The following is a 20380-nucleotide window of genomic DNA, read 5'->3' as shown; positions in this document are numbered from 1 at the left end:
GTCTAGTATTATCTCTCTCTCTCTCTCTATATATATATATATATATATATATGTATATAAAATATCATTTAGACTTTGTTTAATTCGCCCATCTTACCATTTAATTAATAATTTTTTGCTTTTTATTCATTATTGGTGTGTAATATCGTCCTACCGAGACATAGATGTGGTCTCCTTTCCAGTACGAACATGATCACCATGTAAAACTTGCAGCAAAAAAATAAATAAATAAACCCGGTGGCGGCTTAGTTCTCAAAAGGTTTTCCCAGGAGATGGGTGATTTTTAGAAAAAAAAAATCAGACTGGAAGGCAAAGTATTTGGAAGCTAATTGGTTTAGGGGAAAGAAATGGACTGGGTGAAACAAAGAACAAGTCCCATCAAAGGCCATCTTAGTCTTTCCTCTCCAATTCACAGGGTTGCATTTCCCCTTCTGCCCTCATTACAGCTATCAACACGTCTCCCCACCTTCAGGTTTGACAGGTGTAATAAAAGGTCAGAGTTGTGACAGTTCTGCTTGTCGATTCTGTGAGTGTCCGACTCTAGAAAGAAAATGACCTGGGCCCAGTAAGCCACAGGAGCTGAGAATTCCCAGGAGTAAATGCAGCCATTGTACTATAACAGCAAGTCCCGAAACCTGATCCTCAAAGTAGGTTGTCAGGCTTTTCTGACCAAGTGAGCAAACTATTAGGCTATTGTTTGAGCATCTATTCTTTCCCTCAGCTCCTTAGAAAAAGATTATTAATAGGTTTAGAGATAACCAAGGACATCAGCTAAAAGCAAATCATTTCCTGCTAGTTAACCCTTTTTTCCATCTCTTTTGTCTAGGTCTACGTGAATGGAGAGTGGGTAACCAGCATTGGAGAGGGTGGTAGCTTCGGAGAGCTGGCATTAATCTATGGTACCCCAAGAGCTGCTACTGTCAAGGCCAAGACAGACCTCAAGTTATGGGGCATAGATCGGGACAGCTACAGACGCATTCTAATGGTGAGTTGCATCAGTGCTAATCTAGTATGCTGACTGCATGATTTAATAGTAGAGGTAGAGCAGAAGGTGCCATGTGGTTGTATGTAAAACAGTCAGGTGACACTGACAACCAAACACATTCTATTTTCTCCTATTGCTTCTGTCTCTCCTGTTGGATTGTGAGGTTTCATGTTTCCAACCCCCATGGAAAGACACCATAGAGACATTTTCTATAGTTCAAGTGATTTCTAGCTTTAGATCTAAGGTAAGATACACATTAGAACGATGTGTATCCCAGCCGACCCAACGCCCGATGGAAGGGTATACTGTATATAGGGCAGCCGTACACACTACACGATCCGGTCTATGACAGCAAGATATACCCTTCCATCCCACATTGACCTGCATGCGGTCGTCAGCGACGTCGGCCTATCTGACGTGCATGTGAACAAGCAATTGAGCGTACACACTGAGCGATATGGATGATATATAATTTCGATCCATGTTTGAATGATACATCATCCATTATATCGCCTGATGTGTACCCGGCCTAATAATGGCTCAGATGTGATAACTGTCAATTTTTATGCATAGGCACAATTTTGGCTATTTAGCCACTAGATTTCATAGAGCGTCAATAATTTAAACCTGGTTTTGCCTTTTAAATTATTGACATTTTAAATCTAGCAGCTAAATCACCCACATTGTATTGGTACCTGCACTGCACTGGACCACTGACAGGTGTGTAGTATAACTGAAAGAAAGATTATTTATGTAAGTAAACTTCAGAAAAAGAAGGGAAGGTGCAGCACTTATTTATGTGCAAATGAGTTTGTATTAGGTAGGTTTACAGATCTCATATTTGGCTTTAAATGTCTGGCAAGCGCTTGGCTGCAGTAATTCATATTTATTTGCAATAGCTCAAAAAATGTGTATGCCTCCACAAAGCTGGGAGAAGCTGTTGGGGAAAATCTATTGTTGAGTGGAATGCTCCTTTATATTCATTGATATATGCAAACTAGATTTAAATCATCAACCTAGCCAAATAGGCTAACTATCCATTTTACTGAGTTATGCTGGGCACACACTGACAGATACATTGGGCGATCAATTGATCAACCAATATATCTGCTGCACGTCGGCCAGTGTTAGCCCGCGATATGTCGGTGACCGTCGTTGTTCACCGATATATCGTATTGGCTGTGCTGCACAGCCGATGGACAGATATGTCTGCATACATATCTGTCCATCGGCAAGTGTGTACGGGCTGTCGGCAGACCACCTGCACACACACAGCGGCAGCCGCGAGGAGGCGGGGCGGGACACCCCCCCCGACCCGGCCGCCGGGACCCGAGGGCACAAGCAGATGATGGCCGTTCAGTGTGTATGAACGACCATCATCTGCAGATATATCTGTCAGGTGTGTACCCACCTTTAGACTCCTGTTTTATTTTACTTCTTATCTCTTCTAGTCAGCATTACCTAAGCAAAGCATCAGTAACTCTGACATTGTCTAGGTCCTCATTCATGAGTCTCCTTCATGGAAAGAAATTAAGGGCCCTTTTCATTATCCTTAAAAGTAGGTGAATACATTAATTTTCACCTACTTTTGTAAAACGTAAGTAGTTGCCTCATTCTTTAAACAGGTAACACAGGAGATTGAAATCTCCTGCTTACCTGTAATCCCCGAAGCGGAACGTGGTCCCCATATACTAGTATGGGGACCTCCTCAATTTCCCATTCATCAAACTTCAAAAATACAACATTTTCAGGATTTGATTGGGAGAACCGACGTCATCCTCAGACGGCGTCCGTTCTCGATCCCCTGCTTCTTCCTATGGGAAGGAGTCCCGGGTTTGCGAAGGTGGATCCAGTCGAATCACGCCGTCCGTGTTCGGATCCCTTTGTTGGCTGGCGGGTTCTTTGTGCGCATACGTGAATCCAGTTTTCACTGCTACAGAAGGAGCAGTGATAGGGAACACGGAGACTGCCGATCTCCGGATCAGCTGTCCCCACACCAGAGCAATGTTGAATTGCTCCTCTGTTTTAGTATCCAGTGCTGCTACTTGCAGTGATTTTGATACTAATTCAGCAGTGCCGAATGGCAGTGCTTAATGAATAGGCCTATAAGTGATGTGATCCAGTAAAGACGGCATATGTAGAATAATTGCTTTATTTAAAGAAAAAAATATTTGTAATAGTTTTTTTTTATAAGATATGTCTTAACATAAAGCATCATGTATGTGCCACATGTTACAGGGAAAGCCATCAAGATCTGTACCACTTAGCAGGATCACAATGTTATAACCGCACATGAATGTTATATTCTTAATGGTTTGCATTATAAATAGCCAACTAGTCCTGAAGACTTGTGGCTGGCACAGCAAATCAGAGCAGGATTATCAGCAGACGGGAGAGGAATTCTGAAACGCTTGAGTTCTTTCGGAGCCTTGAATCTTGCTAGCGTGCTCTGAAGCTACAAATAGCAGTTGAAATATGTCACAAGATTTCTGCATTAAATCCATAGCAAACAAGTGGGCAGTTCACTTGTCAGACCCATCTACCGCTGCTGTTAGACTCTTCTTCACGCAGGACAGAAGGACCCATTCATCAACCTACCATGCAGGCTCACCTGTAATCAGATACCCAGCTTCCCTAACTGCTGTCACCCAGCAAATCTCTGCATGGCCTCATTTTAGGTTCAATTACAGCACTGTACACAGTAAGTACAGCTTTCTCAGCACTGATTAGCAGTGTTTTTACACTCTTAATTCACTCAGAAAAAAATATCTCCATTGGCTTACCCTGCCTTCAAATGCAAAGTGTGGTTACACAGGTGGCTGGTGGTTGTATGGTGTATAATAAATAATCACATATTTTGACACTGAAGCTAATCATGGAGTTGACCTGATGGTTAATTCATGACGTGCCTAACATACAGAGAAGAAACTGCATATGACATTTGTTCCTATTGCTGCGTATTTGCACATGTACAAAAAGCGACCCGTTTGATTCTGGGATGCAGCTGATATGAACCTTATCTCTTAGCAAACAGCTCTGGGGATGTATTAAAGGTGCAGAGTCTCTGAGATCTAGAGCACTACACAACTGAGCCAGTTATTGATGTGTGGGCACATTATATGGTTCATTATAGATAGTGCCCAACCATCAAGTGAGTATGAGTAGTAACTTTCTTCTTTTTACAAGTCGTTATTCTGTACCATAAATGTAATGTATAGACTTTGTGATGTTAGCTTCTAATGATATGCAAATAGCATGCATATGATTACAAAGACTGTCTGCTCAAGTTTTCAATTTTCCAGACATGTTCTTTAATTCTTTATTTCTTTGGCATAAACTGAGTCATCATAAAGTATAGCATCAACATAGATATTTAAAGTAGCAATTAGTTTAAAGGCAAAACCAGTTTGGATTTGCCTTTAAACTAATTACATCTTTAAATCTAGTGACTATCTTGCCGGAATCGCACTGGCTCCCGCAGATCAAGGGCTATTGTATTTGGCCCTACGGGTGGTACTGCTCTTTGCAAAAGGCTGTTGGAAACAAAGGGGGCTATCCAATAAGCCCCAAACATTGTTCAGGCGCTAATGGATCCCTGCAATCACGAAAAACTGGGGGGTTTTGCCGATTATCCCTGTTTTTTTTCACCCTATCCTATTATTCAGAACTAAATAATAGGATATATCTCACGAAAACACAATGGGTCCGCGATAAGCTCATAGACCTATGTATTTTCGCCTAATTTGGGGTGAAAAAACGGCACTTATCGTGGATTATTTTTCAGGACGCATGAGGGTCCCAAAAAAAGCCTCGATAAGTGTCTGTGCCGGGCTGACTTCGGGGCTAAGTGGATAGCCCCGTGGGGATCCCTTAGTGCCCCGAACAATGTTCAAGGTTAATTTATAACCCCCAAAGTATTAATTGTAAAGAATTTTTCAATCAAATATGTCAAACTCATTGCACTCAAAATTCACTTATAACTTTTAGATCAGCGAGTCAGCGGTGTTGTGTGTTGTGTACTGCATACACACTCAAAAATGTGATGTGGACACACATACAAAATGTTTTTAGGACTGTTAATTGGATAGCCCTAGTGAAATCATTATCAAGTGAATCTTGTTTAACTTTCTGGATTCTTAAAAATGTCATAAACTTCTTTTCACCAATTGGTTGAATGTTTAGTAGATCTAAGAACAATTAATCACCCCCTCTAATTTAAAATGATTTCCACCTAAGATTACTAGCCAACTAAAGTTTTCCGAAATGGTAATCGTTTTAAAAAAAAATAAAAAAATTAAACGATGTGACAAAATATGAAATACATTTACATTTGAATTGGGGAACCAGGTGGATGCTTTGTGTATCCAACTACAGCATCAACCTGTGAATTTAATTACAATTTTTACGTCGACATACACCATATCACTGACATGATGTTAATATATTTATGATGTCATTTATATGCTTACAGAATATATTCACTTTACGCCATACAAACAAAGGGAAGTGGTACTGTGCATCTGTTCACTGTTTATAAAGTGGTACAAAAAAACATCTAAAGATAAATGTATGAAAAGATAAAGATAAATATATTAAAAAAGAAAAAAAAACAGGAACAAAGGTTAACTTGGACACGTTCCTATTTCTAAATGGACGAAATGGAACGACTATCTACGGTGAGATGGAGGGGCGAGTTCCCTTCTCTAGGTATATATTTGATTCACTGACACTTGGCAGGAAAAGATGGATACTTGGAAGGTATTTTGGCTTGGCATCGTTTCTGAAGAGCTTATTCCTTCGTGCTGCAGAGCTTTGAAGATAATCTAACCTCACAATCTCTGTTTCAGAGATACCTTCTCACTGAGCCATATGACTAGTCTTCAGTGAACAGGATCGCAGGCTGAAGCCATATTTAGTTCCTCACACAGCATCCTTTCAGAGTGTTCACGTTAACACTGTGACTGCTGCACAGTAAGAAATATTTAGCATAATCAGCTGTATACTAGTGGAACCTATTTTGTGGCCTGCACAAAGCCTGCTACTGATGGTTGAAATGACTTACATTTATTTGTTGATGCCAAAATTATTTATCCATCTTAAAATGTATATTTTTAACTGTCCTGCATTTAGGACCAGATTAAGGTTTGTGGGGGCCATAGGGCAACTATCTTGTGGGGGCCCCTACCAATAAAATTGACAATATGATATGCTGGCTATGCCATTAAAAAATATAATGAGTAAATACTCCCAGAACTACAAATGTGTTTAATACAAAGTAAGGTCCCCAGTTCACATTTTGCCACACAGAAACTCCAGTTCACTTCACATATGCTATAGTGCCCACCTCACTGGTGATGTGGGGGGGCTCCATCTGCGTGGGGACCACTGGATAACCAGTTGCCCTATTGTTAATCCGCCACTGCTTGCCTTACCTAGAAAATTACTTTGCTGGGGTGCCTTCTCTTAAACCCCACTTTTTCTTCTAAACATGGCAGGACCCCTACCACTGAGGGAAGAGCATACAAATACACAGGGGCGCCAAGAAGGAGGGGGATTGTGTACTAATTTCCCAGGTACGGACTTGTTGGAGGGGTCCGGTGGGGGCGTGGGTCCAACACCACCCCACGTACCATCTGTACTGTCAGCAGCAGCAGCCTCTCTCCCCAGCCCAACACACAGCTGCAGTGGGTCCAGGGAGTCTGCTGCCGCTGAGCAGTGTAGTGCTCCTCCTCTGGATCTGCCCCAGGCTGTGGGGAGCACGGTGCCCCCTGGTGGAGCGTGGTGGCACAATTAATATTTTAGGTCACGCCCCCTAAGTACCGGCCACGTCTCCTACAGTACCAGGGCCGACACACTATCTACGACCCTGCAAATACACTAGTTTTCATTTTGTCAGAATACAGTTTACCCACAAGTATGTTTTTTGAGTGTGGGAGAAAACTCCACGCAAACACATGGACAACATACAAACTTCACACAGATGTGCCAGGAATTGTGCTCATGTGTGCTGTGAAGCAGTAATGCCAGCCATTACCCAATCCATTCGTGTTACGGTCTCCAGAAATACCTTTTAAGGTAGCTGTCTAGAGTCCAGATTGACAGGGAGTCGAGAGGAGCAGATGTTGGAACTGAAGTGTCAAGAAGGCCGATGGTTCAGAAGAAGGAGCTTGGATAGATGAGAATCCTGATGTTGCGGTTTAGGAACCGATGGTACGGTTTAAGTGTTACGAGCAAGCCATTGGTGTGGCCGATAGTGCGGCCTGTGGGCTGGTCGTGTGGCTAATGAGCCAATGGTGCGGCTAATGAACCGATGAAGATAGCCAATGGGCCGATGGTTTGGCCAAGGGACCGATGGTGCGGCTAATGAGTTGATGATGCGGCTAAGGAGCCGATGGTGATGGCCGATGAGCCAATGGTATGGCCAATAGGCCGATGGTGCTGCTAATGAGCCGATTGTGCAGTTAAGGAGCTGATGGTGATGGGCGATGAGCCGATGGTATGGCCAATAGGCCGATGGTGCGGCTAATGAGCCAATTGTGCGGCTAATGAGCCAATGGTGGTGGCCAATGGGCCGATGATATGGCCAAGGGACCGATGAAGTGGCTAATAAGCCGATGAGGATGGCCGACGGGCCGATGGTATGGCCAATAGGCCGATGTGTCGGCTAATGAGCCAATGATAGTGGCCAACGGGCCAATAGTGTGGCCAAGGGGCCGATGGGGCAGCTACTGAGCTGATGGTGGTGGCCAGTGGGCCGATAGTATGGTCAAGGAAACCTGTGGAACAGTCAATTTATCGATGGTGCAAGAACACCGATGGTGCTGCGGCTAAGTGAGCCGATGGCAGCACAGCGATGCCGGAGAGGATGGTAAAGCTGAGATGCGGCTGATGTCAGAGAAGCTAGTCTGGAGATGAGGGAGTGCCCAGCGCCAGGAGAATACAGCCAGCGGAATACAGCTGGTGCTGCGGCTTAGGAGAGCCGCTGGCAGCATGGGGAGCCGGAGAGAACAGTTTAGCTGAGATGCGGCGGACGTCGAAGAAGCCGGTCTGGAGCCGATGGAGCACGAGAACGGCAGGACGAAAGCTGGTCTAGGAACAGGTGAGTGGAGCGCTGACCATGCCGCAGCCGAAGGGATCAGAAATCCAGTATAGTCGGCAATGCAGCAGGGATTCAACGGGTACAAATATCAGGGAGCACCAATCACCCAGCAGGGCAACCATGACCTCACTTCCTGGGGTGTGCTGATCGTCCTGTCCTGGAAAAAACACTGGAGTAACCCCAAGAGACCAGAATGCGGTTGGTAACAATTAGACTGCTTACCAGCAATATTCACAAACTGCCCTGATTTTGCCATATATCTTGCCCTAAATTCCCCCACATTATTATTAGCAGTTATTTATATAGCTTATATGTATTCTGTAGCGCTTTACAGAGAATTTGGGCATTCACATCAGTCCCTGCCCCAGTTGAGCCTACAGTCTATATTCCCATGTATACTCTAAAGTTAAAATTAGTTGGGAACCAGCCTCCCTACCATTATGTTTTTGGATTGTGGGTGTATACAAACTATATGCAGTTATGAGCTTGTTTGCAATCAATCCCAAGACCTCAAGCGGGTCTCACCATTGAAGCTCACCTCTCTGCCATTTAACACTCAGCCCCGGCATTTCTAAGAGAAATGCCGTGGCTGACCTGTCATTCGGGAATTACCGTGCTTACTTGGAGAAGAGGACCTGTCCAGGTATTGTAGGTGAGTATGTGTGAGTGGTTACGTGTGTAATTAACGTATACATTCACGGTGTGTGAGTGTTGTCTTTATATTAACATTTCATTTACAGAGGTACCAGCGGGCCCTTAATGCCCCGCATGCTGGTACTTGTGGTTCTCCAAATACTAGCATGTGGGGGAGGCTTGCTGGGACTTGTAGTTCTTCTGTAAAAGACAATATTATTATATCTATTTTTACACTACACTTTACACTATCACCCCAGCACCCACCGCCCAAGGGTGCCGGGGATAGCCTGGGCTCTCAGCCCAGCCCTAAGGTTCCCTGGAGAGGGGAACCCCTTTATTGGGGGTGGATCCACGGCTTGGGCTGACTAGCGGTAAGGTGTAATGCTTTGGCCGGGAGACCAGGTGAAAGAGTTCCCCTGGTTGTGGCATTACACCCCCACTAGAAAGAGTCTGGTGCTGGTTATACAGGGGACCCCTACTCTTTTGTCCCCTGTATTTCCAAAACCAGGACCGACTCGCTGAGCCCAGTGTTGGTCATGCTAAATACCGGGGACCCCTATGTCTTTTATCCCCTGTATTTACACAACCAGGACTGGCTCTGAAACGTCCGGGGCTGGTTGTGAGTTTAGGGGGGAACCCACGTAATTTTTTTTTTTTTTTACTTTTTTACACACAGATGCATTCATGGATCTCACTGATCTGTGCATGCATCTGTGTCATTCAGACCTGCTCTGCTAAAATTGAAAAATGAAGCAGGTTTATTCATTTGTGGATTTGAAATTCATTTTTGAATGTGATTTGGTCTTCGATTTGTATATGTGCATGCAAAATCCAATATCAAACCACTGTTCAGAATTTAACCAAATCGAATTCAATTTAGAACAGGCTTCTAACTTCGAATTTTAGTAAATGTGAGATTTGATGAGGGATTTCTACATTCTATTTGATTCGATTTGAGGTGAGCTAAATCGAACATCAAATCGAATGTAAAATCGAACTTTGATAAATATACCCCATTATGTGTAGTTGTGTGTGATTGGTCTAAAAGTGGTTCCCAAGCAGGGTGCCGTGGCCCAGGGCCTCATTACTGATGAGGGGGCGTGGCCTAATCACGGGGAGGCATGATCATGCCCCCTTAGAAAAAATTAAAAAACCCTTTCTGCAGCTCCATTTTGCGGAGGGGGCACTGTGAGTCCCTCATATCGGTGCAAATTCGGGGGGGAGCACTATCAGTGTGATCGTTCCACCCCACAGGCAGAGGAAAGGAGACTGCTGCTGCTCAGCGGAAACAGCAGACCTCCACTGCAGCCCAGCACACAGCAGCATGTGCTGGGCTGCTGACAGGTAAAAGGGGGGGGGGAGGGGGGGGTTGGCATCAGACCCGGGCCCCTCCAACAAGCCCAGGCTTGGGTAATTAGTACCTGCTCCCCCTCGCTCTCGGCACCCCTGGCCGCACCACACTGGGGGTGCCACAGGGTACTTGCAGGGGTGCCACGGGTTGATAATCCAGCAACAAATAATATTTATGATCAATGTGATAGGCAAAACCAGTGCTGTGGCTGCCAATTAAAAAATGTGTGGACAAACAGAAACACAAGCCTGTCTATCACCATATAACAACCTAAGGATGACAAGTGAGCGCAATTTACTTAATTTTTTTTTTTCCTGAATTTCTATATAAGAAGCTTATGACCTAGGGCTGTCGTGAAAAAATGCCGATAGTCTAGGTCTCCATGATTCAAGTAAGTTTGGTAACAACTGGTCTAAAGCTACACTTTGGGCCTTATTAGTACAGTGTAAGTGGCAATGACGCAGCTCATAATCCAGTTGATGTCAAGTGCCTGGAAAGCCACCAAATGCGTTGGTTTGGTTTGCTGAACAAATTGGAGACCATTGCAGAGTGGCAGATGTTTGTACCAGTGGATAGGAGAAGCTATTTATAAATACTGTACATGGCTGTGCTCGTGCTTTAAATTTAACCTACTAGTATAGAGTCTTAGACGGACATTTTTTGAGCTTAGCCCAGACACTTTTGACACACCCGAACAATAATGTCCTTGATTTGTCTTAATACATCTTCTAGCCCCTGTGATCAGTCATTTGTTTTCAATTGTCATGTTATTTAATGTTATTTATTATACTATATTACATACACTACTATAGATACTATTTTTTTATTTTTTTTACACATCATTTATTTATTGTCTGGCGAAACTGTTATTTTGTTTTTATTCAGTTATTTATTTTATTTTGCATTCATTATTTAATGGGTGCTTGCATTGTTTTTGTTCTAGTAGTCTCACCTTCCCAGCCAATTAATTCCAAAACTAGAGTGACACTGATGTCTTTTCTGCCCCGAAGGAGTTTTAAAAGGGTTAGTATGGAGGGGTCTTCAGAGAGTCAGTTGCACTAAGCCTCTTAAAATCTAAAAGCATTCCTGCCCTCTTTATAGTCGGGTCACTTGCCTCCTATTTCCAGGCAGTATCTCCACCACTTTAGTCCAAGTAAAACCTGCTTGGTTCTACTGTACAACAAATGGTTTCCTTTGTGTAGTTGGGAATGCATTTAGGATCATTCATACTACTGTCTTAAATATGACTTTCAGTGAGTAGCAATGCTCTTGTTTGCCCTCTCCGGTGTAGTTAGCATGAATGTTTCCAAGCTTTTATGTTGTTGGCTGTGACTAGCAGAACACCCTAAGCACTGAGCAATGTGTAAGTATAAATTGTAAAATCATCATGTCTCCTGTTTTCCTGATAACAGGGCAGCACACTGAGGAAGCGGAAGATGTACGAGGAGTTCCTGAGCAAAGTCTCCATTCTGGGTCAGTAGTCGTCTCCAACATCACAAGCTACATGAATCACTTGCAGGCTCTGGGAACACATAGTGCTCGGTTACAATAGACCACACAGCAGCCATATAAACTGCATGGGGGTCCCTCACGCTAATCATTTTATTGGTTCGTGTAAGCTCACATCTGTTCCTGAGGTTTTTCTTAGTGGCTATCTGATCTCATACACCAAGACTAAATGATTTTACATATGTGAGGAGTTGAATTCTAAATCCTAGGGCATTAATGTGGGAGGGTGCATAATCCACAGTGCCTTGCTTAAATGACATCGATTATTAACGTAAGCATTTGATAATCGTCGGCAGGTGTAATCGCTTATGCCACTGCAATTGTTTTTCATTTAATTTTTTATTTATTTCTTTAATGTTTTTATTGAAATAAAATGGACAGCATATTGACAAATGACATAGCATAGAAACCAGTAAACAAAAGGTATACTCCAATCAGAGTAACAGAACATAGTAAATGCAATCAAGCACTTTTAAGTAAAATATAAGAGCAGAAAACACATGGCAATAAAGTGACAGATAAAAATCGATTTTATTCTTGTAACTACTCATTTGTTGTGCATTCCATCTTCATTAACACTGAGAAAGGATATATTTAAATAGTACTAATTAAATACAAAAAAACTGATAATATAGTGAATGGGAAGTTTGTTGTAAAGTGAATACTTTTTAACCTACACCTGTTACATAGCCACAGGGGCGCACACCATTTTGTAGGCTGGACCAAAATGCAGCCCTAATTTTGACTAGGAATCAGGGACATGCACCCTATGGAATCACTACCAGGCAGCAAAACTGTCATTGGGGTCAATCCAGTTAGGTGCGAATTGCGAGTAGCGACTTTGTTTCATGAAACTCGCAGACTTCGCACGAATGCGCGCACCCGAGAATTCTCCAATTCAGTTAAAAATGCCTATTCGCGGTGCTCACAGCAGAGGTTTGCGAATTGACTGCCAAATGCGATGTGAGAGAAGTTCATGAAAAAGTGGAGAGATCCCGGATCCCTCAAAACTGACATTCATTAGCAGGACCATATAGAAGGCTATTTGTGTGCATTAGGAAAGTACTGAAGGTTTTTAATGGTGTCAAATGGCTGATTTATGCTTTTTTTTTAAAATGCAAAAAACTGATAAAAAGTTAACTTTTTTCGTTTAATCTCAAACAAATTAAATGCAAAAAAAATAGTAAAAAAGGTGATTTTGAATTACTTTGAGGGCACTTTGAAAACTGCAAAAAAATTGTAAAAAAAACCCAATACTTTTAATTACAAAAATATTGTAATTAAATTTGGGGAGATTTTGGAGGACAATTTTTTTTAACCAAAAAGAATTATATAAAATAACGTAATTATTGGACTAATTAAGCTAATTGGAAACTTCCAATTGCCTAATTAGCCATTGCGGGGGGGTCCAAGGGGTTCAGCAAAGTGTACCGATATTTTAACGTTAAAATAAAAAAATTCCTTTCCATCTCTCACCCTCAGGGAGGTGCGAATGGAAAACTGCAAATTCAGTCTGACTGGTTCAGTGCGAATTGCTAATTGAATTGCAAAATTAATTCACTATGAGAATTCGAAGAGAAAATAGCAACTCGCAATTTGCACCTAATTGGCTTGACTCCATTGAGCCCTAATGAATATTGATCAGCTTACAAAATAGCTGACTCCACTCAGTGATGTTTGTAGCATAGAAGTACGTATGGTAATCACAGAAAATAAAGGCCCTTGATGATGATCAGATGTTTTGAGTAAAATGTGAACCAGCATCGGATATTTCTATTGTCCTGGCAAGGATAGGTACTAACAAAAATAGTTTTTTATATTATGGTTAAATGTACAGTGTTTACACTAATTGAAGATTATTTTACATTTCAGGAATTATTAAAAATAAGCTACAAATTGTTGGCATAATGAATTATTATTTTAGCTATTTAAAATTGTATAGTACCTGTGATACATTTGCAAAGACATATTCTGCTTAATTTTATTTAATCATCTTTTCTTCTGAGTTGAAGTATTTTTACTTTGCTCAATATTAAAGTCACAGAGTTTAGAGCCTCACAATATCATTTTGATAAAAAAAAACAAACATAATGGCCTCACCCCCCTGATCCCCGCTTCTCCAATCCACTGATCAATCACCATTAGCCAAAGACAAACACAGGATAAGTGGAACAACCCTTGGCCATTACCACAGAACTCTAATTGCACTAAAGAAGAATTTGCATTACTGATTGCATTAGGTTACGTGTTACTAGGAACGTCAGAGCAAGTAGCCACGGCCAGTTTAGTAAAACACCAATGCATCTGCTGCTTAAGAAGAAAACAGACATCACCGTACTCACTGAGATGAATAATTCAAGAAATATATTATTACTGAACTTCTCTACAACGAAAAGTCACAGCAAACACTTTTCATGTTTTGACTAATGGTGAATAAATCATTATTATGTTCTACTACTAGAAGTTTTATGGAATAACTATTCTATTACTTGTCTAAACAGCCCCAAAAATACCAGGACAAGATGTAGTCTGCATTTGTCAAAATGCGCCTCTACCTTGGTTCTAGACAACATTGCACCTGTGTTTATTAAAGTATTGCTAGAAATGGGTCTGGAGAATGTATTTAATTTTTGAGCAATACATTATTCATGAACTAAACCAGACACATACAGCTGTTGAATTACAACTCACAGAATGCTTTGCCAAGGGAGTGTGTACTAAGTCTCCTCCTTTGCCTCAAGTGTGGAAAATGTAAGTGACTACAGATTTTACTTTAGGCCAGTGTACAAATGAAACACAAACCTGGCATATAAACATACCAGTCCACATTCATATTTGTTGGCACTACTGCCCAGGTGTGCTGAGATGAGGGCTTGTACAAAGTACCAGGGTACGGGCCTGCCAAAGTGGTACAGCGATGCCACCAAAATGGTGTTGCCATTCCCCTTCAGTGATGTGCCGGTTTGGATGGGGCCCCAACAGTCGTAATATTACATGATCATGCCCATCACCCACTCTTTGTACCAGGGCTAAGCATTTTTAATGCCACCCTGCTTCTGCCATATTTGGCTCAAGCGCAGGTTGTCCAGTGACTGCAGCATACAAATCCAATACTAAAGCATGATTAGGATGCTAGTTAAGCAGGGTATTTTAACAAGTGTTTGGCAACCTAGAGCAGGTCATTAATACTCTCAGGCACATCAGCCTTCCTACCAAATGTCATAAATACCAGATAGGAAGTCCAGTCTTGTTATAGGCTGAATTGTATAATTGGTTGGTTCCATAATTTCATTATTGATCTATGCCAAATCCAAGCACTTTGTAATTATTTTACTTGACGAAACTCTCATTGAAAAATAATATTTTGTATTATGTGACAAAACACATATATTACTGCATATAAAAATTGCTTAATTCTGCCGCACAGAAACTGCTTTTTATATTGTGCAAGTTTTTAATCAAATTAAATTCTGTATGTAGGAAATAAATAGTTTAAATGAGAGAATACAGTATATCTATACTATGTAGACAAAAGTGATTGGACACCTCCACACAAGCAAAATGTTGTGCTCCTGCAGTAGACACGTGTTCGTGAAGGTATAAAACGAGAAGTATAGAAATGTTCTCGATAACTCTGTGCTCCCTACATTGTGGCAGTTCTACGGATACAACAAATGTTTTTATCAGGACGACAATGCCACCTGTCATGTTTCCAGGGCGACACTGGGCTGATATACAATAAATTTGGTAATCCAGATGGACTGGCCAGCTCTTTACCCCACTGAGAACCTCTGGGACGAATTGGAGCATCGAAAGCGTTCTAGGCCGACTCGACCTTCTTCAGTGTCACAGTTGGTCTCTGTACTTAAGGCAGAATGGCAAAACATATTGCCTGCTGTTATCCAGGAATTTGTGGACATTTGCAGTAATCGCTGCACGTAGTGGACCTGCAAAGTACGGACGTCAATAAAATCTTGCTGATCTATTTGCTGTCAGTGTCCAATTTATTGTATCTACATATTGTATATCTTATTTTTCTGCCCTCCATTGTCCTCCATAGCTCTGGCATCTGTTAATGATTGCCCATTTGGCCAAGTGTTATTATTTTGGGGGGATGAGAAGATTGCAGCAATGGATAGCTGATTACCATGGAAACTCAGCTAGAGACTTTTAAAATGTAAGGAAAATCAAAGCTTTAGCCCTCAGGATATATGTTATTATTAGTTGTTTTGCTCTTGACTTTGATAACACACACCTGTCAGGTTTCTTAATCTGTTTCTACTTCTCGCGGTACATATGCAGTTTGGTCCTGGTGGTGCCATCTTATCTGTCATGTTTGGTAATCACAAATCCACCAAGGGGCAAGTTTTGTAGTAATATTTAACATTGCCTCTTATTCAAAATAACTGCCATATTATTGTGTCACCTGCTAATTGTCACGACACTAGGGTCCCTCGGGGTAAACTTTATTAGTAGGAGAATAGATGAAGCTTAGAGGCTTGATAATACTTTTACTCAAGGTTCCAGACTACCGTTTATAGATATCTAGATACCCTGAGAAGGGACTGAGCACAGGTATGGTCTGTAAATGTACTGAATGAAGTGACAAGAGCACAATGATACAGTCTATAGATGAGGCTGGTCACAGGACCGTAATACAACAGAGGCAGGTAGCAGATGATATGAGTGAAGTGCTTCTAATACTTGTGGTAGCCAGCAGGAGGTGTTGTCACTTGGAGTACTGCGTATCACTGGAAGCAGGAGGTAGACCCAGGTGCAGCTGTGTGCAATATGATACCAACTGGAACTGATGCCAGATGCACTGATAAATGCAGGTTGCTGCAGTCTGAGTCAGATGCAGCAAACTCTTGAATACTGGATAGTGGAAACTGGATCAACAGCTGTGTGCAGTGAACGCATTTGGTAACTGCAGGTAAACAGAGCTGAATATACTTGGTAACCATAGGTAACAGAAGTTGAATACACTTGGTAACCATGGATAACAGGAGTTGAATACACTTGGTAACCCTAGGTAACAGGAGTTGAATCAGGAGCAGGCTGCACTAGCAATGCAGGTGACCGATACAGTTGCAGATAATAATAGCACTGCTTGGAGATCTGTAGCTGGGAAAAAAAACTTGCTGCTGAGTGCAGGATATTGAAGCAATGCTGAAGGCTTGAGCTAATAAAAACACAAGCTGCAAGAAGGACTGGAACAATGCAGAGATGCAAATTGACCAGGAGCCACGGTACTCATTTCTGGAAAGATGTTGTATTGGTAAAGGTCTGACCACATGGCCGGGTTTAAGTAGGGCACTCTCGAAGTTGATCGTTTGAATGGATCATGTGTCTATAGTTGTAGGCACCTGGCTGGAGCAGCCAGTCATGTATTTGCATCCAAGATGGCAGCGCCCTTGTTCCAGAAGTGCGGGGAATGAACATGCTAGTTGACGAGCATAATCCTCAGAAATGCCTTCTGCGCCCAGGAAGGGCACAGATGTGATGACATCGGACCAAATAACCAGGACTTGAACACTGATATGTGACACTAATTCTACTGTATATCTCCAGGTTCTTGTCCCGGTTACATTGTTATTGATGGTTTGGCCTAACTCTTCTCCTGGCACTGTAGTTTGTCAACCTAAATCCAGCTATTGTCCGTCTCATTGTCCCCAAAACTGCTTAGAATTCATGCGTGTTGCTAGTTCTGCATCCAACATCACAGAAAAGAAAACTGAGACCTCCAAGATGCTGGACGCAAAGCTAATTTTCAAAGATAACAGAACAACTTCTACATCATAAGTCCTAAAACTGACCCACTGATTTCATGTTGAGAGTGCCGAGTCCATTCGGTGGGATCCATTTCCTAAAGTATTTACAGGAATATCATCATTTATGTCTGCAACTGGTATCAACTTTGTAATAGTTTTTGGAAAGCCGCTTTATTTTGAATATTTGCCAAAACTGATTAGCCTATACAATGTTCCAGCTACTTTTCAACATTGACAGTGATGTGTTCCATAGCCTACATATACTGTACTTGGATGTTATTCTCATTTACTTTAAACATCTCCAGGAAAACCATCAGCATGTTCAGACACTCTTTAGCCTCATCCAAGAAAATAGCCTATTTTCCAAGATTGAGAAATGTACATTTAAAGTAACTCTCTGAGGCACATCACTCCATCTCAAGGCCAGTTAGATCCTACAAAAACATCAGCTATCAGAGATTTGCTAGCTCTTTGTGATATAATAATAGTACAGCGCTTGAAAAGCTTTTTCAATTATCAGTGCTTCATCCAAAATTTATTTGGACTACAGTGCCGATCACTGATTTCCCTTTTGTCTGATCCACTGCTGCTCAGCAAGCCTTCTCTGTTTTCAGAGTAGCTTTTCCCATAGCTCCTGTCCTCGTGGACCCTGATTTAACACGTACTTTCCTCACATCTCAGAAATCTGCGTTATCTCAAAGACGGGGTGAAGGTGATAATGTTCCTTTGCTCCTTCTTCTGTTAAAGAGTCCCCCCCCAAAGAAACATAAATATTTGGGGGGAATTTGTGAGTATTCGGTCACATTGCTGACGGACGGAAAGCCGGGCATCGATATCCCGACGCCTGCATCCCGACGCCCGGCAAAATGCTGGCGACGATATCCCAACAGTGAACAGGATATTCTGATCGTCCACATGGGTAAGTAATGCCAAAGTACCAGGGGAAGGTGGGGTTAGGTTTAGGCAACACTGGGGGGGAGATTAGGGTTAGGCACCCCCCGGGAGGGTTAGGGTAAGGCTAGGGGAAGGGAGGGTTAGGGTTAGGCGCCACTAGGGGGGAGGTTAGGGTTAGACACCCCCCGGGAGGGTTAGGTTTAGGGTGGGGGGTTAGGTTTAGGCACCACTAGGGGGAAGGTTAGGGTTAGGCACCCCTTCCAGAAGTTAGGCGCCACCAAGGGAGGGTTAGGGGGAGTAGGAGTAGGTTAAAGTACTTACTTACCGGTGCCAGGATTCTCAACCAGCCGAGCTTCCACTGTCGGGATTTCAGCCGGCGGCTTTTCATACCGATCCCAAATTTGTGGACTTTTAGCCATCCTCTAGCTTTCAGACAATGGCAACTTCTTCGAAGGAGTCCAAGTATAAATTACTATTTTTAAGGACCAATGGTGCCTAGAGTATAGACAGAATGTGCTATGCCTATACAAACCTGCTCTATTCTTTGCCCATTGTAACCCCCTTGCCATGTCCATTTTCAATTTTCATTGGGCTTTTAGGGACAGTTGGGCTGCTCTTTCAGCATCCCTCAAGAAAACAGGTTTCTTACAAATGTCAGTTTGAGAATATCTCCCCTTATTCCTACCAGATGGGTCAGACAGACTGGCTTTCTAGGCCCTTTTTAATGGGGGCACAAACATCCTACTGAATTTCTCCCTTTAGGAGCCCCACTGTATTTATAGAGTCCATTCCAACTGCCTCTGTTTTTGCTGAGACCCGTACCGACGCCTTTATTATACTCTGTATGGTGTATACAATCATGATGCCAATCTCAACAGACTTGGGGCACATATGATTTCATGTCCTAGCGGATCTAATGTCTGTCACACTTGTGACATTCAGAAACTATTCTGATGGTGGCACAGGAGTTGCACACCAAGGACAGAAACAGACTTATTGACACATTATTGTGCTGCCGGCATATCTCCTAGTACGTTCTCCGGTAACCCTATTATTGACTTATAGCTTGTCCAGACTCTCCTCCTTTGGCTTATCACATCCTATCCCGGTTTTGACCTTTGGCTCAATGATGCGCTGTCCAGCCTGTGGATAGGACATATCTTTGCTGTAATCTCTACATTAGATGTAACGATATCTAGAAGTAAGCTTTTTGTTCTATCTCTGACAAATGCCACAAACCAATCTGAAGAAATAAAGATAGATGTAAATAGCAGTTTGCAAACATTGCATGAATAATTAGACTTACCACTTTCCGTAGAACAGAATATCAAAATATCTATTAACAGTAAGTTATACTGTATAGTCCTTCCATATTCTACAGAGCTTTACAGAGATATATCAGTCATTCACATCAGTCCCTGTCCCAGAGAAAGTTACAATCTATATTCCGTACCACACATACTCGTACATACATATATACACACTAAGGTGCATTTTGTCAGACGCCAACTAACCTACCAGAATTTAGTGTGGGAGGATATCAACGTAACAGAAGGATACTAACGCAAACACAAGGAGAACGTCAAACTCCACACAGATAGGGTGCTGGTTGGAAACAAATCCATAACCCCAGTGTTGCGAAGTAGCAATGTGTGAACCACTGTGCCACTGTGTTGCCGATATTATTGGACATCTTCAAGCTCAATGTATCCTCTTAAATATGTTTTAATTTGCAAAACAAGTAAAAGGCGATAATTTGCTTGTAACTTTCCCTATCAAACAGCTGTAATAGCGAAAAGGGAAACTCCTTATATAATCTCATTAAGCATGGCAACTTTAGTCTTCCAGCAGGATGCTTCATACCCAAAAGCTATGCCAGGGACTGTTATTCGGTTGAAAGATGTCTGCTATAGCTGTAATTTCCCAAGAAAAGTTTGTGTCAAATACCACTATGAAGCATTGTTTTTGGAAGATTCACTGTTTTAAACACAATGGCCTTGATGCAAAAAAGCACGGATCAGCCATGACAGTGCCCTACTTTTATTCAGCAATCAGTTTTATAAAATATATACATTCCACCAAACCACCCTCCTAGAGCCATAACTAGACTTTTTGGTGCCCTGTGCCAGAGAGAG

At 42.2% G+C, this 20380-nt stretch overlaps 1 protein-coding gene across 1 annotated transcript in view; it reads left to right on the top strand.

The window, feature by feature from the left end:
* PRKAR1B (protein kinase cAMP-dependent type I regulatory subunit beta) overlaps positions 1 to 20380 on the top strand; it is a 246294-nt gene that overhangs the window by 170526 nt on the left and 55388 nt on the right. The window contains exons 7-8 of the mRNA XM_088451867.1: positions 827 to 985; positions 11484 to 11544. Of these exons, the coding sequence (XP_088307993.1) occupies positions 827 to 985; positions 11484 to 11544 (220 nt within the window). The remainder of the gene's footprint in view (positions 1 to 826; positions 986 to 11483; positions 11545 to 20380) is intronic.

This window comes from Taudactylus pleione, unplaced genomic scaffold (genome assembly GCF_031769625.1).
Source record: "Taudactylus pleione unplaced genomic scaffold, aTauple2 ptg000032l, whole genome shotgun sequence".
Lineage (NCBI taxonomy): Eukaryota > Metazoa > Chordata > Amphibia > Anura > Myobatrachidae > Taudactylus > Taudactylus pleione.
The sequence above is the reverse complement of the archived record's forward strand: the minus strand, read 5'-3'. Positions and strand labels throughout refer to the sequence as shown.